Source organism: Antechinus flavipes, chromosome 4 (genome assembly GCF_016432865.1).
Source record: "Antechinus flavipes isolate AdamAnt ecotype Samford, QLD, Australia chromosome 4, AdamAnt_v2, whole genome shotgun sequence".
Classification (NCBI taxonomy): Eukaryota; Metazoa; Chordata; class Mammalia; order Dasyuromorphia; family Dasyuridae; genus Antechinus; species Antechinus flavipes.
Window position 1 is genome coordinate 475471529 of NC_067401.1, and position 25265 is coordinate 475496793.

At 36.2% G+C, this 25265-nt stretch overlaps 1 protein-coding gene across 2 annotated transcripts in view; it reads left to right on the top strand.

The window, feature by feature from the left end:
* FAF1 (Fas associated factor 1) overlaps positions 1-25265 on the top strand; it is a 402722-nt gene that overhangs the window by 93851 nt on the left and 283606 nt on the right. For both annotated transcript variants that reach the window (XM_051999721.1, XM_051999722.1), the window contains exon 4: positions 12766-12971. In XM_051999721.1, coding sequence (XP_051855681.1) covers positions 12766-12971 — 206 coding nt within the window. The remainder of the gene's footprint in view (positions 1-12765; positions 12972-25265) is intronic.

Below are 25265 nucleotides of genomic sequence, written 5' to 3' on the forward strand. Positions count from 1 at the left end.
GAGTAGATGATAGTATGAAATTAAACTGTGGTTATATTAAGGGTTAACATTCAAAAGAGAGGAAATTAAAACAAGAGGGAAAGTTATGATCTGGGAAAGTATTAATGAGTGGTTGGATTGAAGATCACAATAAAGATGAAGAATAGGTATAGGGAGAGTAAGGCATTCAGAGATGGAATGGCAATAAAATATTAGGAGGGGCCAGCAGGAATGGGCTGAAGAGAAACACTATACCCCAGGTATTGAACTCCTCTAAAAGGGAAGGAAAATCACAGAGCTAGTAAATAATAGCCTTTAGTATTTGGATGAGGTGATTCTTCTGACTTCCTCTATAGAGGAAAAGTCAAATTGATTGCTTGTGGCCTGAACCAGATTAAAATATCATTGGGAAATAGTTAACAAAGTAAATGAAAATACAACCACATATAGATACTGTTAATATGTGGGTTTTTTAAAAATAAAACTTTTTATTTTCAAATACATGCATAGATAGTTTTCAACTTTGACCCTTGCAAAACCTTGTGTTTCAATTTTTTTTTCCCTTCCTTTCCCTTACCCCCTTCCCTAGATAGCAAGTAATCCAATATATGTTAAACATGTGCAATTCTTCTATCATATGTGGTTTTATAAGTCACTAGATAATCTGCAAAGGTTCTAATGAATGCTTTAGTGACCTCCGTTTCTCTGTGCGTTCAACACTACTGGTCTGTAGGAGCAGTGTGTTGGGAGTAAGTATGAGAGAAAGTACAGTTATTAATAGAAAAGAGACACCAGTAAGGATCAGGAGATAAAACATGTATGTGAAGCAAAGCTCTGAATTGAAGGAATAGGAATGCTAGTGGCCACAGTAATCATCAGTATATTTGAAAGGTAGCTGGGGAGAGGGTTAAGAAGTGGCCTGCCGTGTCCTGTTGGTAAAACTTGGAGCAGTAAAGGAAGGTTGCCAGACATAGATTTTGGCTTGATAAACATGCCTCCTAAAAATTAGAGGTAAGGTGGGCTGTCTTGGGAAGTGGTGGGTTTCCCCCTCCCTAGAGATTTACAAGCAAAGATTGGAGGACCACTTGATGAATACATTTAATGAGATTCTTGTCTGGGCTACATGCCTCTGAGGTCCTTCCCAACTCTGACTTTGTGGAATTCTGCTCACAGTGCCATTGTGACACTTTTTTTTATTAAAGCTTTTTATTTTCAAAATATATGCATAGATAATTTTTCAACATTCACCCTTGCAACACCTTGTGTTCCAAATTTTTCTTCTCCTTCCCTCCACCTCTTCCCCTAGATGACAAGTAATCTAATATATATTAAATATGTGTAATTCTTCTATACATCTTTCCACAATAATCTTGCTGCACAAGAAAAATCAGATTAAAAAGGAAAAAAAAAACGAGAAAGAAAACAAAATGCAACCAAACAACAACAAAAAGTGAAAATGCTATGTTGTGATGCACCCTCAGTTTCCAGAGTCCTCTCTGGATTCACAAGATCATTGGAACTGATGGCACAAATAAATTCTTTAGCTTGGCATGGGGTTTTGATAATTATTAATCACATTATTAATTGATGAGAACTCTTGTTATATTTTGCTTAAAAGAACCCCATTGCCCCCTGATGTGTTTGATTTGTAAAAAGAAGAAATTGAAACCCAACAAGGACATTTTCTTATCCAAGGTCACTCAAGTGGTAAGGAGTGGAGCCAGCCTGGACTTTTTTCAGTAGGACTCTGTGCTGTTTATAGAATGTAAATAAAACATTTGGGCCTGGGCCACTTCAGACTGAGAGTCCTGGAGTGCGAAGTGGGAGAAGACGAAGGGACTTTGGTGCCGGGGGGAAGAGCGAGCTTCAGGAACTGGGGCTAGCTTCATTGCTGGCCTTAAGTCAGACACCAGGCGTCCTCGTCTTTCCTTTGGGAGGAGGGGAAGCCATCCCCATTTCCAGGGACCTCTTGTTCCCACATTTTCTTGGGTTTTGGAGTTTAGGACTCTGAGCACTCTGAGAGTGCAGATGAGACAAACAGAAACAACCCTGTAAGAATTTGCTTGTTTGGGACAAGCAGGAAAGTGCCTGGATACAAAACATCCTCCACCTCAGCGGGCTTTCGAAAATGTTTGTTACTCTTTGGAGATAAAGCAGATTTATGAGGGGAGAAGGGTGTTGTTTTGTACCTCCCAGCCCCCTCCCCGTGATGGAAAGTGAGTGATCCACAGATCCAGGCCTTTCTTGCTTTCCCCTCCCCCCATAATCAGAAGTAGTTTCATCCTAAGAAAGTGGGCATATTTTCCAGGTTCAGCACCAACGTTTTTCTTTGGTTCAAAAAGGATTTAATTCTGAGGAAGGCCTTGTTGCAAAAGCAAACCAGATGTGCACAGGAACTTGCTTCAGAATTAGCTTTGCCCCTTCCACTTAAAAAGTTAAATTTAAAAAGTGCTAAATATGGTTGCAGTCTGACAGAGTTCCAGAATAAATGTTATTGGCACTTCTCCGGCCAGAATCTGCTGCACGAAACCCTTGTGTGTTTGGCTGCTCTCTGCTGAGTCAGGCCCAGAGAGAAGTCTTCTGAGCCCCGGCCTGCCTTCTGATGCCCATTCTGCCAGGGAAGAAGAGCCATTTTGCCTGTTTTGGGACAGTGTAATTGTGTTCAACGAATCTCAAGCCAAAACCTATTTTCCTTAAGAGTCAGACTCTCCACAGGCCTGGGTCAGAACGTACAATTGCTTGATTCACCATTATTGTGTGAGCTTTACTCTGATAGCTTTAACTCAACTTTTTAACCATCATTTGTTTCTGTTTTTATTAAATGAACAAGTTATTTGTTCAGCCCCACACCAGAAAGTCAGTTGTTTTTCAGGAATGTTGTTCTTTTGGGCCCTCACCTCCACCCCCAAGCTAAACAAATTCATTCTGTGTTTTTAAGCCCTGAAATCACTGGATTTGCCATAGCTGAAAATTCTTCTCATGAGTCTGCTGAGTAGAGGCAAGCAAGAGAGGTGCTTTTATACCATTTGAAGAGTTGAAAGCTTTAATTTTTTTTTTCCCCAAAGTGAGAGGCAAAATGCAAGGAATGGCTTAGATGATAGGCAGGAAGAAAGACAAATGTATTTTCAAGGAAATATGTCTCTATATATTCAGTAATAGACTTTATTAATCAATTAATACCATTGGCACAAACCCCCAGAATTTTAATAAAGCTGTTAAATTATGCAGCCTTACTACCAGGAAAAATTGTCTGTGGAGAATAAAAATGTCAGCAGTGCTGTTTGGACCTTTTCAGGGTGACAGTGGGTGGATAAAACTAGAAAGAACATTGGGTCTTGAGGTCACAAATCTTGAGTCTGACTCTGAGCCCCAACACTTAACAAGTTGTATGACTGTGGGCAAATTCTTTCATCTTTTGAGGCTTCAGTTTTCTCATCTGTAAAGTGGGGCAAATAATAGTAATTATTGACAGAAGGAGGCTAATTGTTCTCCTAATTTTGAACCATTTTTCTATGCCTGGTATAAATTCAGCCTGCTGATCATTGATGTTAGATAAATTGCTATAGTCTGGAATTTTATTTAAAACTTCTGATTCACTATTGATTAACAATATGATTCTGGATTTCTCTGTTTTATCTTCTTTTGCATTTGTTACTAGGACACTATTTGTCTTATAAAAGGAGTATTATAGAGTGCTTTCTCAATATTGAAAATAATTTATGTTGTTATTAATTTTTCTTTAAAAATTTGATGAAATTCTTCTATAAATAATAAGACCAGAATACACACACCCACACACACACACACCCACACACACACCCACACACCCACACACACACACACACACATACCCACACACACACCCTTGTTAATTCTTTTATAATTAGTCCCATTTCCTTTTCTGATTTCATTGAATTCTCTGTTTGGTATTCTCTTTAGTTTGTATATTTATGTATTTAAAGCATTTTTTAACCATGTGAGATAATAATCTCACATGAGGCTCACAACAATCCTTTGAAGTAAATGCTGAAGGTTTTAATGCCCTCAATTTACAAATGAAGAAACAAGAATCTGAAGGAGTTATGAGGCATTGCCCCAAATGCTCAGCTAAGTGAGAATTTTCAGAAGTAGGACTTGTACCCAGGTCTTCTTGGGTGCCATGTATGGCCCTGTTTCTTCTGTATGTTACTACTTGCACTCATCTACAGATTTCTTTTAATAAAGGAGGAAAACAAAATGCAGAGAAGTTGGCAAAGCAGCATAGTTTGAGAAGTGAAATTTGACTGGAGGTCAGAGGAGTTAAATTCTTGCTGTGCCTTCAGCATGTTGTGATCTTGGGCACTATCTTCTCTGGGACATGGCTTTCTTACCTGTAAAAAGGGAAATGTGAACTAGGTCACTTAGGCAACAAGCATTCATTCAGTTGGTTTTGTGTGTTGGTGATAGGATCTGGGGAAACAAAGTCTCTCTCCTAGAGGAACTTCCATTCTCTGAGGGGCAGGAGCTGGATGTTCAACAGAGACATTAGATAACTTAATAAGGGCCACCTTGGAGGTGCCATGTTGCATTCAGTGTGTGACAAAAATCAGGGAGATCCATCCTCTTGATTTCTAATCTGGCCTCAGACACTTATTAACTGGATCTACTCTGGGCAAGTCACTTAGCCCTATTGCCTCAGTTTCCTCAACTGTAAAATGAATTGGAGAAGAAAATGGCAGACCAGTCCAATATCTTTGCCAAGAAACCCCAGGTGGGGTCACAAAAAGTTAGATGTGATTAAAAAATGAATATCTTGGATATCAAAAACTTATCAGAGAAATTTTTTTCCCCATGCAAATGCTTCCCTTTTTACCTTACATTAATTTCACTTGTGCAAAAACTGTTCAGTTTCATGTAATTAGCATTTTTTTATCTTTTGTAATTGCCTCTACCCTTTCTTTAGTTAAGGAGACATCTTCTCTCAATAGGAGTGAAGAAGGTATATGATCTATTTCTCTTTTGATTTTTTTAAGAGTATGATCTAATTTGGGAAATTAACATAAATATAAACATCTTAAGTATAAAGTACCACATATATTCAAAGTAGGCGGAGAGGAAGGACTTGCTCATTAATAAGCCAAATCAGATTGCTAAATCTTTATTAAATGCAAAAGCAGTGGGCCTGGAGTTTTCTTAAATTCAAATCTGGCCTCGAACATTTAGTGCATGACCCTGGACAAGTCACTTAACCCCGATGGTCTTGGATTTCTCATCTGGAGAAAGAAAGGGCAAACCATTCCAGTGTCTTTGTCAAGAAAGCCCCAAATAGGAGTCATAGAGTTGGACACAACTGAAAGAACCCATCAACAGCAAATATTGTGTGCCGGGCTCTGTACTCAATGCTGATGATGTGGTTTAAAAAACAGAAGAAAGATAGTTCCCGTCCTTAAAGAGCTTACATTCTAATGGCAGAGGACAACCCCATAGACAGTAGCTGAATGTAGGAAGAAGAGTAAAGAAGGGGGTCATGAGGGTGAAGTCCAAAGAGTTGGGAGCAGAGCTGGAGAGGAAGGAAGGAAAGGAGGTGGCTTCTTCATCTTAATGAAAGGAAGGCAGAACTAAGAATGGGTACATTCCTGGCAGAGGGGGTGCTGGTCAGTACATGAGGCACCAAGTTGAGAGATGGAGTATCATGGGTGAGGAGCAGAGGGAAAGACCCTTTGGGTGAGAGGATTGGGAGCAAGGTCCAGGGATACTGGCAAGACAGCAGGATCTGGCTGTGCAGGGCTTTAGAAACCCCCAAGAGGAGTTTGTGTTTGATTATAGGAATGCCAGGTGGAGTGGGTGTATATCATTTCCTCTTGCGGGGACCTAGCCGACAGCATTCTGAGCCTGGGTCAGGAAGACCTGATTTCAGATTTAGCCCGATAGCTTACTAGCTATGTGATCCTGGGCAAGTCAGTTCATCTCTGTCTGCTTCATCTTCCACAGCTGTAAAATGGGGATAATAATATCATCTACAGCCCAGGATTATTGTGAAGCTCAAATCGTTAACATTTGTAAGGTGCTCAGCAGTTCCTGGCACACAGTAAGTGCTTAATAAATGCGTATTTCCCTCTTCTACAGTAGTCAGATGAGATCATGTAGCATTTCTGCATTATGGATAGGAGTAATTACAGAAGATAAAATAGGTAACTTTGACATGAAATGAAAAGTTTGTCAATATAAAGTTCTGCACAGAAGCCTTTGTTATTATTGTCTAGCTTTCTGTGCTGAATTACCAGCCGTGGTGATGATCTAGGGTCAAGGATTCTGGATTTGAATCCTGCATTTGAGTCTGCTTTGGTCACCTCTCTGCGCCTGTCACACAAGAACAGTTGTTCTTGTTCTGCCTAATGTGCAGGGTGTTAGAAGGAAAGGATTGCCTACATCTTGAAGCTTTACAGGTAATGCAGTGGCCAATTATTTGGGTCATTGCTGTGTATCTTACAGATTGAGGTCTGGGTTTTGTTTTTGCATTTTCTTTTTAATAAGTGCTGACTTCAGAAGGTTGACAAGCAGGAAATTTTTGGTCTTAATTTGGCACTAGCAATTCTATCCAAACTTTTAATCTTATTAGAAAATTGCTTCTTTTTCTTTCCTTCACAGTTGCCAAACATGCCAGCCTCCTTGTTCTGATTTAGAACATTTTTCTTTTAATGCCTATATTTTTATCAAGGGTTAGGGGCTTCTGAAAAGTTATGGAAAACTCTTTTTAGCTATAAAATATTATTGTTTTTCTTCCAGCATAGATCCAAAATATTATAGCATTGAGTATTTGAGCTAGAAGAGTCCCTACCAGTCAGGCTTTTATCTTAAGTCCTTGCTGTGTATCAGATATTATGCTAGATATTGAGGAGACAGTGACACAAGTGAAAGTCCCTGCCCCCAAAGGCCTCCCATTAAAACCCTTTGTTATCTGGTCCCTGCTACACTTGCCATCTTTCTACTTAGTTGGGTATGTTGGAGACTTTTGGGGAATCAAAGTTCAGGTATGGGTGAGAAGGGCTCGGTGGTTTCTCGATTTCTCCCAGTTCTGAGATTCTGTAGATCAGATTGCATCTATGGACTTCATAACATACAGTGTTAGAGCTGGAAGGGTCTTAAAGAAGCTTTTAACTCTCTTGATTACCTCCTCCTCCTTCTGGATAGTCTCTCCTTTCTGGGCTTTCATGACATTGTTCTTTGCTGTTTGTCCTCTCATTTCGGACTTCCTTTGAAGTTTCCTTTGATAGATTGTCATTGTCAGTCCCCCACCTTTTTTGATGTGGGTATACTTCCAGGTTCTCTCTAGGGCTTTCTTTACTACTCTATAGACACCTGTAATATTAATTTCCTTCAGCTCAGTGATGATATCTATGCAGAAAATGATCAAATCTACATATGGAGACAATCTCCTCCTATATATTCCACCTTGATGTCACACAATTATTTTAAACTTCACCTGTCCAAGATAGAACTGATTACCAATCTCTCTGTTCTTCTTCTTTATTTTCATTGAAGATTATCATTATTCTTTTATCTAGGTTCACGGTTTTTGCCGTATCCTCAACTCTTGCCTCTCTTCCATTTATAGTCAGTTGCCAAATCTTGTGAATTCTACTAGGATTCTGCCTCAACAACATCTCTTATATCTGGTACTGTCATAATCCTCATGCTAGTATAGTATGTTAGGTGATTAATTTAGCCCTTATTTTATTTCAATCACAATCAGTTTAATGTGATTCTATAGAGGCAGAAATTATTTCTGTTATACTTGTCTGTTTATATATGTATTTAGTTAATTGCTACAGGTCAGTTGGTAACCTATAGTTTAAAGATCTTATATTTGGTCCCAGAGCTTTGACTTAAGGGTTTATAAGGGCACTTGCTTAAATATGATGGTAACTAGAAGAATTCCATCCTTTTTACTTTATGAATAAGTGACCAAACTAAGATGGCTAAGCTATTCTAATGGTTTGGAAAGTCCCTTAACTTCTTTTTGTCTTTCTTTCTTTTATGTTCCTTTCTATTGCCCAAAGTAGGAAAACTTGCCCGGTGGGTGCCCCTTGCTTGTCCTATGACCATTAGGCCTGCTCTTTTTTTGGCCTGGGTAGATGCTTTCTACCGGGGTGTGCGTGGGGGAGAGGGAGGATAAGAGAAGGGGAGAGAGAAGGTATAGGTCCATCAACCAGTGAAACCCTGTATTTTACATCAGCTGTATTATCTTGCCTGAAACTATAAAACCAAGGCCCTGTAGAAAGGGGACATCTCAGATCATGAAGATCTGAAGTTATGAAGTCCTGTTTGTAAAAGAGGGCCAGGTCTCTTTAATAAATGATTATTGACTTTGAACTCGGCCTCAGTTGCTTTTATTACAGATTAGTTATTTTTAGGTCCTCACTTCTTCCTGAATTAATTCTGTTGCCACTTCATAAGTCTCCCTGCCTTTAGAATATTACCTTTTCATTTGACTAAGTCTTCTTACTTACTTACTTACTTACTTACATTTCCTATACCCAGAATGTGTTTTTCAAGCTGTTATCATAAATTCTGTTCTCTCTGCACTTTTTCACTTGATGACCCAATTGGTTTAATCGTCATTATTTTCTAGATCTATGTCTTCCCAAATCGATGTGTCCAGCCCCAGTCTCTCCTGTGAGTTTCAGTCCCACAGCACCTCCTGCCCATTGGACATAGGATTGAATGTCCTGGAAACATTTCCCTTCATACTCAGCATGTCCACAACAGGATTCACTATCTCTACTTCTCAGTATTACTATCAAAGGCACCACCATTCTTCTCTTCCTCTGTTTGTAACCTGTGAATTATTCTCAGCTCCTCATCTGGCCTCATTCTGCACATACATCTTGTCCTTGTCTTGTCCCTATGTCACGTTCTTACACAGCTGCCACTGAAGTCCAGGCTCCTTCTCCTAATCCTATCTCACTTCCCTCTTCACCAAAAGTTATTTAGATATTTTACATTGATTTCATATAGATTTTTCTGTGGCTCTTTGTCCCTCTCCCCCTCCACCCTCACCCCCCAACTCTTTTAAGTTCTTTGAATGCAGGGGCTCTTTGATTGTTGTATCTGTTTCTTGCCCAGGGACTGTCACATAGATAGTGCTTGATACATTCGTGCTGAATGAATCAGTGTTCAAGAAAGAGAGTATTCCAGGGCCAGATGGACTTACAAGTGGATTCTACTAAATATTTAAAGAACAATTAGTTCCAAAAATATATAAACTATTTGGAAAAATAGGCGGAGGCTTGCCAAATTCCTCTTATGACACAAATATGGTGGGCTGATACCTAAACTAGGAAGAGTCAAAACAGAAGAAAATTATAGGCCAATTTCCCTAATGAATATTGATGCAAGAATTTTAAATAAAATACTATCAAAAAGATCACAGCAATTTATCATTAGACTAATATACTATGACCAAGTTGGATTTATGTCAGGAATGCGGGGCTGGTTCAATAATGGGAAAACTATCAGAATAATTGACCAATAACAACCAACTGATCAATAACAAAATGAACAGAAATCATATAATTATCAGAATAGATGAAGGAAAAACTTTTGAGAAAATATAGCACCCATTCTCATTAAAAACAGAGAGCATAAGAATAAATGGAATTTTTCTTCAAATGATAAGTAGCATCTATTAAAAATCATCAGCAAAGCATGATATGTAATAGACATAAACTGGAAGCCTTCTCAGTAAGATTAGGGGTGAAACAAAAGTTCCAGTTATTACCACTATTCATTACTATGCTAGAATTGTTAGCTTTAGTAATAAGATAAGAAAAAGAAATTGAAGGAATTAGGATAGTCAAGGGGCAAATAAAACTATCACTTTTTGGAGATGATATGGATATACTTAAAAAAACTACGGAATCAACAAAAAATTACTTGAAGTGCTAACTTTAACAAAGTTGCAGGATATAAAATAAACCCATATATGTCACCGGCATTTCAATATATCACCAACAAAGCCCAATAGCAAGAGTTGGAGAAATCCCCTTTAAAATAGCTATAGAAAATATAAAATATTTGGGAGTATGCTTGCCAAGATAAACTCATATAGACTATATGAACACAATTATAAAATACAAAGAGTCAGATTTAAACAATTGGAAAAATGTCAATTACTCATGGGTAGGCCGAGCTAATATATTTAAAATGACCGTTCTGTCTAAACTAATTTACTTATTTAATGCCCTACCAATCAAACTACCAAAAAACTATCTGACAGAGCTAGAAAAAATAATAACAGAATTCATCTGGAAGAACAAAAGTCAAAAATATCAAATAAATTAATGAAAAAAAATTCAAAGATAGGTGGTCTACTAGCCACACCAGACCTAAAACTATATTACAAAGTAGCCATTATCAAAACCATTTGGTATTGACTAAGAAATAGAAGTTGGATCAATGGGAATAGATTAGGTACACAAGACAGGTCAGTTACTATAGTAATCTATTATTTGATTAAATCTATTGATCAAATCTATGATTTGATATTGACTCCAGCTTCTAGGATAAGAACTCACTATGTGATAAAAACTGCTGGGAAAACTGGAAAATAGCATGTCTAGAAACTAGGCATAGACAAACATTTCACAACCTATATCAAGATATGGTAAAAATGGACTCATAATTTAGACATAAAGAATGATAATATAAGCAAATTAGGAGATCAAGGAATAGTTTACCTCTTAAATCTTTGAAGAAGGGAGAACTATTCATGACCAAATAAGACATAAAGAACATTATAAAATGCAAAATGGATAATTTTGATTACATTCAATTAAAAAGTTTTTGTACAAACAAAACCGATGCAACCAAGACTAAAAGGAAAGCAGAAAGCTGGGAAACGATTTTTACACCCAGTATTTCTGATAAAGGCCTCATTTTAAAAATAAAGAACTGAGTCAAATATATAAGAATACAAGTCATTCTCCACTTGACAAATGGTCAAAAGATATGAGCAGACAGTTTTCAGAAGGTGAAATTAAAGCCATCTATGGGCATATGAAAAAATGATCTAAATCACAATTGTTTAGAAAAGTACAAATTAAAACAACTCTGAAGTACCATCTCACACCTCTCATTGTCTAAAATGACCGGAAAAAGTAATGGTAAATGTTGGAGGTGATGTGGGAAAACTGGGACACTAATGCATTGCTGGTGGAATTGTGAAATCAAACCATTCTGGAGAGCAATCCAGAGGGCTGTAAAATGATGCATACCCTTTGATCCAGCAGTGTGTCTACTGGGTCTGTATCCCAAAGAAATTGTAAAGGAGGAAAAAGGATCCACATGTGCAAAAATGTTTGTAGCAGCTCTTTTTATGGTAGCAAAAAATTGGAAAATGAGTATATACCCATCAATTGGAGAATGGCTGAAAAAGTTGTGGTACATGAAAGTAATGGAATATTATTGTTCTATAAAAAAATGAATAAAATGATTATAGAAAGGCCTGGGAAGATTTATACAAAATGATGTTGAGTGAAACAAGCAGAATCGGGAATACAGTGTACATAGTAACAGCAAGATTGTACAATGATGGCTCTTCTCAGCCATTTAGTGATACGAGCAATCCCAATAAACTTCGGGTAGAAAATGCCATCTGCATGCAGAAAGAGAACTATGTAGATTGAATGTAAATCCACACATCCTACATTCACTTTTTTTGTTGTTTATTTTTTTCTTTTGTGGTTTTTCCCTTTTGTTCTGATTTTTCTCTCCCAACATGATTTATAAAGAAATGTGTATTTTAAAAGTTAATATAATATATAACTAGAAAAAATAAAACAATACAAATTGTTCTAAATCACTATTGATTAGGGTAATGCAAATGAAAACAACTGTGAAGATACTACTCCACATCTATCAGATTAGCTAAGATGACAGAAAAAGAAAATGAATGTTGGAGAGGATATGGGAAAACTGAGACACAAATGCACTGTTGGTAGAGTTGTGAACTGATCCAACCACTCAGGAGAAGAATTTGGAACTGTGCCCAAAGGGCTATAAAACTGTATATTCTTTGATCCAGCAATATCACTACTGGGCCTTATCCCAAAGAGATAATAAAACAGGGAAAAGGACCCACTTGTATAAAAAATATTTGTATCAGATCTTTTTGTGGTGGCAAGGAAATGAAAATTGAGTGGATGTCCATCAGTTGAGAAATGGCTGAACAGATTGTGTATGTGAATGTAATGGAATATTATTGTTGTATAGGAAATACGAAATAGTTTTATAGGTGAGCAGGCTGATAAAAAAAAAAAAAAAAAGAAAGACCTGGAAAGACTTATATGAATTGATGCTGTGTGAAGTGAGCAGAACCAGGAAAACATTATATACCATAAAAGCAACATTATGTGATGATCTGCTCTTACTATTTTCACTTTTGTTGTTTTTTTTTTCCCATGTGTTTTTTTCCTCTTTTGTTCTGATTTTTCTTTTAAACATGACTAATGTAGAAATATGTTTAACATGGTGTGCATGTATAACCTATGCCAGATTGCTTGGTGTTTTGGGCAAGAAGGAAGGAAGGAAGACAGAATTATTTGCAACTCAAAATCTTACAAAAAGAATGTTGAAAACTATCTTTGCAATTTATTGTAATTGGAATAATAAAATAGTATTAAGTGAAAAAAAAAAAGAAATGAGTGTATTTATGTCAACTGCTTTGAGTCAGAAGAGTGCCTGGATCATATTGTTAAATTCTGGGGATTGATCAGCAATGACCTTTCTTTTATGTTTTCCTTCCAGCGAATATGGAGGGGAGACTGGACAGGGACCAGCATATGGACCAGTCAGTCATTCTGCAGCTTCTGCTTCAGCACCTTCTTCTTCAGCATTTCGACCAGTCGTGCCATCCAGACAGATTGTGGAGAGACAGCCACGAATGTTGGACTTCAGGGTGGAGTACAGAGACCGCAATGTAGATGTAGTCCTGGAAGATAGCTGCACCGTTGGTAAGGCCTCTTCTACAGTCAGGATTTAATGAGTGACAGGAGGGACTGGAGGAGAGCCATTTTAAAGTCATTTGCCATTTTGGTTATTTTTATTTTCCTCAGGGAATGAGCTACTTTGACTTTTCCTTACTGGACACTATTGGAGTCCTAGATAATCTAAATGCCAGGATTGATACAGTGGTGCTGAACAGTTTTCTATGGCTTTTTTCCCCCCCTCATTTTCTTTCAATGTGTAGTAGAAGATTTAGACCACTCACTTGAGTCATCCTTTATATAAGTGCAGATTAAAGCCTTTTTATGGGACCACTGCTGTTCTTAGGACAAGAGAATAGTTAGAATAGATAAGATTATTTTCCCCCACAAGATATCCCATGATGTCTTGTGTTCTATTTCTTGAAATTAACAGTCATTTTCTTTAGTAGAATTTGTCATACTAATCTTGCTAACCATTGTCACTTGCCAACTTGTTCAAAAATTGATCATATATTTTGACAGCTCATCTCTTAAACTGTGTCTGCTCATATATATTTATGTCAGTACTGATATATCTTTATATTAGGCTTTTATTAGAGATATTCCAATTGGCTATTTAAGTATTCATTGATTTGTTCAGTCAATATTTAACACATTGTATAATTGAATTTTTTTACTTTATCATCTTTTATTGTCACTCTTTTGCTTGCTATGGCTAGATATTTTCCCTAATGCCATAGTTCTGACATGTATGTCTTTTGATTGGCCTTTAAATTTTTCATGATGTGATTTTTAATGTTTTGATCTCACCTCCATTTGGGCTCTTTGGTGGTATTTGGTAGAAAAGGCCAATTTAAAGCTATCTAAGTTATTTCTTAAATGCTCTGGTCCCTTGATTTAGTTATTGTGAAACTATTATCATGATACTTTTTGAGAAGAAATTATTTTCCTTTTTTTCAATGAAACTGATTAACTCTCAGCTTATTTTAGGGCAGAACAGAAGTACTGGAATCCAAAAAGCTTTCCTACATGATTCCTGTAGCCACAAGAAAAATTTTTTTAGGTTAATTTGTTCTGTTCTGACTTGGGGGGATCTTGTCTTGAAAGCTCTTGACCTTCTGCCCCTGGCTCACACTGTCATAAATGCTTAATGCTGGGTCACAAATTCACAGGGCTCAGAGGTTCAATACTGTCACACTGAACACTATCTTTAATATCCCTTGCCTCAGAGAAGTTCATGCTTTGCCAAACCCTGACCTTGCATTACCATTTCCACTTATGAGTTTTTCAGTCTGGCACAGGGGGCTAAATGCTAAACAATTCCCAGAATTATTGCTGTATTCAAAGATAGCTGCTCCTTCTTTGCCTTTCATAAATAGAAAACAAGTGTACATCAATGTAAGCAAAAGAAGACTAGTGAATTCCCTTTGAAAATAAATTCACTTCATTATTATTTAATATGCACAAATGAGATCAAATTTAAATTGTTTTGTATTGAATTTGTATGCAGACATGATCTATGTGACCCAAAGGAATTGTGTATCATTGCACTACTTAATGCTTTAGTTAGAATGACTAAATTTGAAGTTAAGTAATATTAGCATGGAAGTTTAAAAAGTAACATAATGCTTATTTCTTAGTGTCATTTATTTTGCTAATGGGATATAACTATATATAAATGAATAGGTAATATAACTACCTGGTTTCAGCTCAATCTGCAACTTTAAAAATGAAATAATGCGAATAATTGTTTAACAGTTTTAATAATTCAAAATTAATTGTCCTAAATGTGTCTTTTAAAAGTGAAATGATATCCTTTGTAATAGATATATTACCAGTTTGAAGAAAATAGTGCAATCTAGTACAAGCAGAAGCAACAAAGGCAATTTAAGTAGCAGAAATACATAAATAAATACAAAGTAAAAAAACTATATCCAGAAATATAATCTACGGTGTTATTAAGATTTTCAGGTATTATTTAAATGAAGAAGAAAAACTGCTATATTTGCTTGTGCATTTTAGCTGTATTTCATGCTAATATGTTAATAATTAGCATGAAATCTAATGAATTGTAATATTTTGAAAGTACATTTGCAGAATACTTCTACAAGATGAGATAATTTTAAAAGCATCTAATTTTCTCAAATTATTAAGAATAAGTTTTTCTATAAATTCTGTGCATCTATAGCCATACACATTTGCTTTCAGAATAAATCAGTTAAAAAGCCTGATTTGAGAAATATTTGATACTATATAACTAGTTAATGACATATTTTAAATGGTATATATATAGTAGCTTCAAAGAGATCTACCTGAAAATAATATTGGGAGAGAGAGTTACCTGTATGTCGGAAGAGCTTTGCGGTTAATTAGTTAGAATTTATTTTGCTTAACAAGTGAATGAAGCAGTAATTATAATCAAAGATGCTTATTTAATTCCATATCTATAATATATTGCGGTTCATATTAGGGAAGATTTATTCCTTTAAAGATTATTCATTAGAATGCACATCAAGAAAAATAGTATAATTGACAGATTTTTACATGTGTAAAAATGTGAGAGAATCGCTACATATAAATTTTTAACATATTTATAATAGTAATTGACTTTGTGGCGAATTTCATTAAAAGGGAGACTTTGAAAAAATTGTATTTTGATAGGAGTCAAAACCAAGGTTAATTCTATATTAGTGCAAAAACACTTTTTTTGTGTGTTAAAGTACTTGAAAGGTTAGTTGAGCTAAAAAGTTATTTTTTTAAGGGATAATAGTAGACAAGGAAAATGCATTTTAGAACTAAAATTTCCTTCTGAAACTTATGTTTTGGATCTATATCTGAAAAAATGAAAACACTATAAATTATTTCAGAGTCCTCTTATTCACATTCTGATTTAAAATGGTACAAAATCAATTTACAAAATATTTGATACTTTTTTCTATTTAAAAAAAATACCTGCATAGAAAAGATTTAAGTAAAAATAAAACCTGCTTGTTAATCACTTGACCAGTTCACAGAAGATATTGAAAACAGAACAATAGAAATACTAAACATATCTTTTACTGATCATTATATAGTACAAATTCCAACTTTTCCCCTCTTTCCCCTCACCTCCGCCCCTAGATGGCAGGTAGTCCAATACATGTTAAATATGTTAAAATATATGTTAAATCCAATATGTGTGTGTGTATATGTATATTTACATATTTATACAGTTATTTTGCTGAACAAGAAAAATCGGCTCTGGGAAGAAAAAAAACCTGAGAAGGAAAACAAAATGCAAGCAAACATCAACAGAAAGTATGAAAATGTAAAGCTTTTTATTTTAAAAACAGATAAAATTTCAACATTTGCAACGACCTTGCAAAACCTTGTGTTCCAAATTTTCCTCTTCTTCTCCCCACCCCTCCACTAGATGGCAAGTTAATCCAATATATGTTTAAAAAGTTAAATATATGTTAAATCCAGTATATATATATATACATATATATGTAAATATCTTTAGAACATTTTTTTACATGATTATAGGGAGTTTTGATTTCTTCAGTGAAGAGCTGTCTGTTCATATCCTTTGACCATTTTATCAATTGGGAAATGATTTGTATACATACATATTTGAAAAATGACTTCTTTATCAGAGAAACTTGCTATAAAATGTTTTCTTAGTTCCGACTAACTGCTCTTTCCTATTTTTCTACATTTATGCTAAGATAGTGCTTGGTATAGGTGTTTAATCATTTTTCATATACTGAAGGCAATCCCTTCACCATTCTGTTTGCTCTCTTTATGTTTATCAGCTTTTGAGAGACTCACTGAAACAGATGGCAAAATTCTTGGGTTCTACATCTGACCAATGTATTTGTAGAGTGTATTTTTCTTACTTTGGAAGTGTCTATGGATTTTTATTTTAACTTTATTTGAGAAATCCAGAAAAGAATTTTATTAATCTTTATAAAAAGACTACATATGTTAAGTATCCCACTTTCTTTCCTCTCATTCTTTTAAATCCTTAAACTCTGGCTTCTGATCTATTTCCACCAAAATTGCTTTCCACCAAAGTTACCATTGATTTTTTTTTTTTTAGTTGCGAGATTCAGTGGCCTTTTCTCAATTTGTATTCTCCTTGACCTTTCTTGCAGCTTTTGTTGTTGTTCCTCATCCTCTTCTCCATGATAATCTCTTTTTTTCTTTCTTTTTTTTTTTCCTGAGACAATTGAAATTAAGTGACTTGCCCAGGGTCACACAGCCAGCAAGTGTTGAGTGTCTGAGAGGCCAGACTTGAACTCAGGTCCTCCTGACTTCAGGGCTAGTGCTCTAGCCACTGTGCAAACCTACCTGAAATTCTCTTTTCTTTAGGTTTTTGGGACACCCCTCTCTCTTGTGGTTCTCCTACTTCTCTGACTCCTGTTTTCTTTCCTGGATCTATTCCAGACTGTGCCTTCTAATCCATGTTCCTCAGGGTCCTGTCCCAGGCTCTTCTCTTCTTCTCTGCTTTGGTCTCATCAGCTTTTTTTTTTTTTTTTTTTTTTTTTTTTAATTTCATCAGCTTTCATGATTCCCAAATTTACCTGTCCTCAAATTTCTCTGCTCACCTCCAAATTAAGCTCCAGCTGTCCTTCACAGATACAAAACTAAACGTTTAGTAGATATTTTATACTAAATATGTTTAAAACAAAACTCATTATATTTCTCTTTAACTCCTCCCCCTATCTTCTAGAGGGCACGACCATGCTCTTAGTCATCCAAGTTCTCACCTGAGGAGTCATCCTGGAGTCCTCCCTCTCCCTCAGTCTACTTCCAAGCTGTTGCCAAGCTCTATGGAGTTTACTTTTGCAGCATCTCTTCTTCTACTGCCCCAGTTCTAGTGCGGGCCTTCATCACCTCCCACCTCCCACTTGAATTATTGCAGTAGCTGCTGGTGGATCTGCCTGTCTCCAGTCTTTCCCCACAATCTACTTTCTACCCAGCTATTGAAAGATCCAGGACTGAAAGATCAAGTACAAAATTCTCTCTTTGGCCTTCAAAGCCCTTTATAACCTAGTTCCCTCCTCCCCCTCCAGTCTTCTTACACCTTGCTCCTAGCCCCAGTATCCCTAGATCCTGTGATACTGGACTCCGATTTGTTCCATGAATGAGACACTGTTTCCTAGCTCTGGGCATTTTGTTCTCTTATTTCCATGCCTACTGACCTCCCTGGCTTCCTTTTAAGTCTCAACAAATATCTCATCTTTTACTGGAAACCTTCCCAGTCCTTCTTAATTCCAAAACCTTCCCTCTGTTAGTTCCTATTTATCCTATCTAGAGCCCATTTGTATATATTTGTTTGCATATTGTATCCCCCAGTTGTAAGCTCCTCAAGGATATAAACTATCGTTTCTTTTTTTGTATCTCCAGTTCTTAGCACAGTCCCTGACACATATCAGCTGCTTAATAAATGCTTATTGATTGATTGGATCCCATTTTGTAATCAGTTCATTTACTCATTTTATTTGAGAACAAATACAGTTACACTAGTAAGAAGGATATTGTAGTTAGTATCTTGTGTCTGATCTGGCTGTTGGACTGGAAGAGAGCTGCATGCCCCTTCCTTGTTCTACCTCTTTTTCCAAGGCAAGTTAACAAGCATTTATGTAATTGCATATTATATCCAAGGCACTTCCCTAATGGCTAGAGATCTAAAGAAAAGGAAAAGTAGTCTCCTGGGCCTGATTTCATTATTCTGTTTTTTGAATACTTTTTCTCTTCATTGAGAATCAAAAAAGTCAAAGAAAAGTCCTATTTCTTGGTGCCTAAGTATATTGAGTTGCTTCTGAGACGTGAATATAATATATTATTTTTCAGAGAATGAAGGCAGCACCCTCTTGGGAATTTTGCCCTCCCTTTTCATAAATCATAGGCATTTGAACTGCTAAGTGCCTTCAAGATCATCCAGCCAATTCTCATTGAACAGATGAAGAACCAGAGTCCAGGAGAGGGTGTGACTTGTCCCAGGTTGCATAGAGATTTGGGCCAAGCCCTTTCATTACAAACCAATCTGTAATTCGGCTGTTCGGTTTTCTGCTGGGCCTAATGAGAATTGGTGAAGTGAGGAAAATTATCAGGGCAAGAAATTGAAATGGACAAATTTCCCATGTTTTCCTACTTCTTAAATATTCATTTCTGTATGTGTCTAAATTCAGAGATATGCTAAATAAGAGAAGTAGAGCTGCCTAATTCCTCCCTCTGACAACAGAACTGGTCTCCAGTTTTATATAAGCTATCAGACAGTGACACCTAGTGGCTCATGCTTGTACTGAGTTTTCAGGGTACAAGTGATTGATTATTCGATCTTCTTTGTTTAAAAGAGACCTTTTAAATGGTTCACTACTTATCAGCCTTTCTGATTTGCTTATAAATGATTTCCTGTACATAGGAAGCAATGTCATGCCCTATCAGCTTTTCAAAAGAGTCGGGACTTATAGGAATTGACTTAGGGACAAGAGCTGGAGGCTCTATCTTCTCTATGGCTTAATAATTGTGGGTTCATTAATAAATGTGCTTTCCCTTTGGAAAGTGTCAGTTTCTTTCTCTTTAAAATCTAGATATTGATAATTCAAATGACAATTCTACCTAAATTAGTCTATTTATTCAGTGTCATACCAAACAAACTGCCAAGAAATTACTTTAGAGAGCTAGGAAAAAAATATAGCAAAGTTCATCTGGAAGAACAAAAGGTCAAGAATTTCAAGGGAATTGATGAAAAAAAAAAAAAAAAGACATATGAAGGTAACCTCGCTGTACCAGATCTAAAATTCTATCATAAAGCAGTTATCAAAATTTGGTACTGGCTAAGAAATAGAGTAGTTGATCAGTGGGATAGATTAGGTTTATAAGACACAATAAACAATGATTATAGTAATTTAGTGTTGGAATCTTTACAAACTGCTAACTCATTAGATCTGATCTTACAAGAAGATGTTTTGGGCCAGAACCTGAAACAAGGTACTAAGTAGAAGTAATTGATACAATGCTTGTGTTTATACCTTTACTCTTTGGAATTCACAAGTATGGGAGATTCACAAAGTTAACTGTGTAACTTTGTGAATTCACACCTCCCTTGAAGCTCTTAGGGCCAGAGAGCACTATGGGAGAAAACCCATAATCCCTCTCTCTCATATCCCACAATTGCTCTCTCTCATATAAAACAGACAGAGGCTCTCAGAGATAGTGGAGCTGAAGATTGAGAAGGCTCTCTCAGAGGCACAACCAGATTCATTTTTATCTCACACCACTGTGGTGGCTAGGCTCCTGCACTTCCCCCACTGAGACCAAGCTGGTCTGAAAGACTCACCAGAAAGCTAGCCAAGCCCCAAGTGAAGGAGACAAGAGATTCATTCCATCTTTGTGCTGGCCGGAGGCTGAAGAAAGCAGAGGCAGAGGACAAAACCTTTGGATTTGGAGACATTCGGAGGGAGTTCTTGGAGCCAAGCAGAGAGATAGGCCTCTAAGCTAACTGGGCTATATTAGAGACAATAAAAGATCTGAACTTTTATCACCTGGCTGCATTTGGGGTAATTATTGATCTGAACTGATACTAAGGCTGCCTCTAGAAAACCTCCCCGAGAAACCTGCTTTCTTCCAGAGAGAACCATCATATATTATATTATATTAAAGAAGAAAAATACCATAATCTAGGATTTAATAAACCCAAAGACTTCAGATTCCAGGATAAGAACTCACTAAAATTGATGGGAAAATTGGAAAATAGGATGGCAGAAACTAGGCATTGACCAACCTATACCAAGAAAAAGTCAAAATGGACTCATGATTTAGACATAAAGGATAATACTGTAAGCAAATAAGAAGAAAAAGGGATAGTCTACTTCCCAGATGCGTGGAGAAGGAAGCATGTGGCCAAAGAAGGAAACTAGAAAAGATTATGAAATATAAAAAGGATAATTTTGATTATATTAAATTTAAAGTTTTTAAATAAAACCAATACAGACAAAATTAGAATGGAAGCAGAAAACTGGGGAAAAAAATCTTTACATCCAAGGGTTCTGATAAAGATCTCATTTCTAAAATATATAGAGAATTGACTCAAGTTTATAAGAATACTAGCCATTCTCTAATTAATAAATGGTTACAGGATATGAACAGACAATTTTCAGATGAAGAAATTAAAACCATTTCTAATCATATGAAAAAATGCTTTAAATCACTATTGATCAGAAAAGTGCAAATTAAGATAACTCTGAGGTACGATTATGTATCTCTCAGATTGACTAAGATGACAGGAAAAGATAGTGGTTAATATTAGAGGGATGTGGTAAAACTGGGACACTTAATACATTGTTAGTGGAGTTGTGAACTGATCCAACCATTCTGGAGAGCAATTTGGAACCATGCCCAAAGGGCTATCAAACTGTGCATATCCTTTGATCCAGCAGTGTTTCTCCTGGGTTTGTATCCCAAAGAGATCATAAAGGAAGGAAAGGGACCCACATGTGCAAAAATGTTTGTGGCAGCCCTTTTCTAGTGGCAAGGAACTGGAAACTCTGAGTGGATGCCCATCAATTGGGGAATGGCTGAATCAGTTATGGTATGTGAATGTTATGGAATATTATTCTATAAGAAACAATCAGCAGGATGATTTGAGAGAGGCCTGCAGTGACTTACATGAACTGATGCTGAGTGAAGTGAGCAGAACCAGGAGATCATTGTACATGGCAGCAAGAAAATTATATGATGATCAATTCTGAGACATGTGGCTCTTTTCAAAAGCAGGGTGATTCAACCCAATTCCAATGGTCTTGTGATGGAGAGAGCCATCTACACCCAGAAAGTAGACTGTAGGAACTGAATGTGGATCAAAACATAGTATTCTCACCGTTTTTGTTGTGGTTAACTTGCTTTTTGTTTTCTTTCTCATTTTTTTCCTTTTTGATATGACTTTTCCTGTGCAACATGATAATTGTGGAAATACATGTAGAAAAATTGCACTTAAAAAAAAAAAAAGCTTTTTATTTTCAAAACATATACATGGAAAATTTGTCAACATTGACCCTTGCATAATAGCCTTGTGTTTCAGATTTTCCCCTCCTTTCCCCTCCACCGCCCCAGATGGCAAGCAATCCAATATATGTTATTCATGTTAAAATATATGTTAAATCCAATATGTGTAAACATGTAAATAATTCTCTTGCTGCACAAGAAAAATCAGATCAAAAAAGAAAATAAATGAGTAAGAAAACAAAATGCAAGTGATAAATAAGGATGAACATTGAAAACTATCTTTGCATATATTTTGAAAATAGAAAGCTATTATTTTTCTAAAAAAGAAAAATAAATAAAAGTATGTAATTGAAAAAAAAATCATGTCACCAGAACACCCCCCCCCAAAAAAAAAAAAAAAAAAAAACAAAAAACCCTGGATATTGAATTAGGTTGTTTCTGTTATTACCTCTTTTCTAACTGTAAATCCTATAATCCTTTTTATTTTTATAGTTGTTAAAAGCCAAAATACTTAATTAGCATACATTTACTTTTGTTCTTGGCATTTTGTGGAAAATAGACATCTTAGAAGAACGGTCATGTTTCTAGTTGAGACTTCCTTCATACAGCTTCCAGTTCTGAGACTCGGAGGTCTTATGTGGTGTCAGAATAAATGCAATTCAGGCCACTTTGCCTGCTACATTTTTCCAGTTGGTCTCATATCACCGAGACCTTTTTGTTTTTGTTTCCATAGCACTTAGTACAGTGCCTAGTGCATAGTAAGCACTTAATAAATGCGTACTCATTCATTCATTCAATTCAGTCCTTGAAATCCAGATTTTAATCTTGGCTCTCTGAATAACATATTCTGTAAATTTGTCCAACTACCTTTACCTTCCCTTCCTTCTGTGGACTCATTTTATTAATCTATGAAATAATAGAATTGGGTTAAATTAATGTTTTCTGCAACTCTAAGATTCTGTGGATGTGACATATTAATAGGAGACAGCTGGTCGTAGAATGGAGAGAGGACCATCTTCACAACTTTTGCTAAGATTTTCATCTCTGAGTCTCAGCTTCTTTACATCTTAATTCTTGGCTTTTTTTTTTTCCCATGTTGTAAAAATTCTTGGTAAAGGCCCTAGCCAATATGCTCAAAGCCTTTTTCCAAGTGGACATATTTCTATTTCTTTTAATGGGTCACTGTGACCAAGACATTCAATACTCAGCTTCCAGCCTCATGGTGTCTGCCCTGAGCTAAGGAAGCACCTCTATGCACAGTTTGCTCTTAGTTTAGGCCTGTACTTGAAGTCTTTCTAGCCATGTTGCCTAGGTTGGGCTGTGCTGGCCTAGACTTTGAGGACCTAGTGTCATTTCTATACCACATCGAAGCATTAGTTATAAATATTGAGCAGCATTATTGATGGTAGCTAAAAAGTGAAGTGTTCTAGAAGTAGTGTAGTCAGAGGACTCGGTTTCAAACCTCATATCTGTCCTGGTCATATATCTGGAGCTAATAAGGAACTCATTATTCTGCAAACTAGATGGACCATTCTGGCTCTGTTATATATTTGCCCCTGTGACCCTGGAGCCATACTTTGCTCTCTGAACAAGTTTCTCCTTCTAAATCCATCATCATAAACTGAGTATATTGGACTACCTGACCCTAAATTTATTTCTAGATCTCTAATTCTACGATTTGGTGATCCTAAATAGAATATTTAGCTCATATATCATAGATCTGGAAATCTTTTATCTCTAACTCAAATCTGTGGTTTTCTTCATTTGAGTACCTACTATGCTGGTTTATTTGACAGCCTTTGGTAGGTATCATAGCTAACCTAGTAATGAGTCTCTCAGGGTTTATGATTCTATGATATTTGTCATATTTTGTGTATTGTACATTGTACAATCATGAATTAGAATGTAATAAAGGGCTTATTTTCAGATCTTAGAGTTTTGGCTTTGCCATTAATCGATGGTATAATCCTAGGCAAGTATTAAAATGTTTTTGATTGCTTTCTCCTCCTAGCTCTGCTTCTAGACTTTGTCCCCCTTCCTTAACTGTTGTTTCACTCTGAATCACCTTTCAGCCCCTGGAGCTCATCACACTGGATTATCCATCTGTCCCTATGACCTTTTCATCTTGCCACATAGGTTCCTTTTTGCTGTTGTTCCTCTATTTTGGGGAAGGGGCTAAGCCTGTCAACCTTCATTCCTCTCCTGGTCCTGATTCTGATTATCTGAACTCTGAAACCATGGCAGACATCCCCCCATCCCTTTCAGTTTAGTTTTTTGTGCTATGTTCCTATATTTGAATGTAATTTTCTTAGAAATAACTTTTTATTTTCAAAATATATGCAAATATAGTTTTTAACATTCACCCTTGCAAAACCTTGGGTTTCAGATTTTTCTCCCTCCCTCCCTCATCCCCCCAGGAGCAATTCAATTAATTCAATATATGTTAAATATGTGCAGTTCTTCTACACATATTTCCAGTTTTATTATGTTGCACAATAAAAATGAAATAAAAAAAAAAGAAATAAGAAAGATGAAAAGACTGTGATGTGATCCACTCAATCTCCTCTCTGGATGCAGAACATCACAAGTCTATTGGAATTGTCCTGAATCGCCTCCTTATTGAAAAGAGCCATGTCTCTGTAACAGCTGATCCTCACTTAATCTTCTTGTTGTGTACAATGTACTCTTGGTTCTACTTGGAAGGGTTATTGTGCAAATCAAATCACTTATTATTTGTTAGATGCTTTGTGAATTTTAAAACACTATAGAAATGCTAACTACTATTATTATTGTTAGTAGTAATCCTTGTTTTCATTTTAACCCTTGCAGTAGTAGTTTGTTGTAGTAATGACTATCATTCTTTTGCCTAAATGTTTTTCTGGTGCTTAACACTGCCTTGTGTTGCTTTTTGCCTTTTCTTCTATATGAAGGTTGTTAATGGAAACTTTGATGCATATAGTGAGATTTAAATGAAGTAGTTCATGGGAGAAGCTTCTTGTTGTAAGGGAAAAAATCCTCCCATTTCTAGACAGAAGGATGACTGCTTTATATAAAATCCTCCCTAACAGTGACAGTATAACTCCTTATGTAATGCCAGAGAAACTGAGAGAGTTTTAATATTTTATTTGAAAGGGAGAGATTTACTAGGACCAAATGGCTCCATGGTTTGGTCCTAGGGGTGAATGAGACTATTGTCTCCAAGAATCCAGCATCCGACAGCTAATGTGTGCTTCCCACGAATTATATATACACATGTGGTGCTAAGTGACTAGGGTAGACTGAGAGAGGGGCGGAGTCAGAGCACAGAGCAGGAATGGATTATCAATCAGG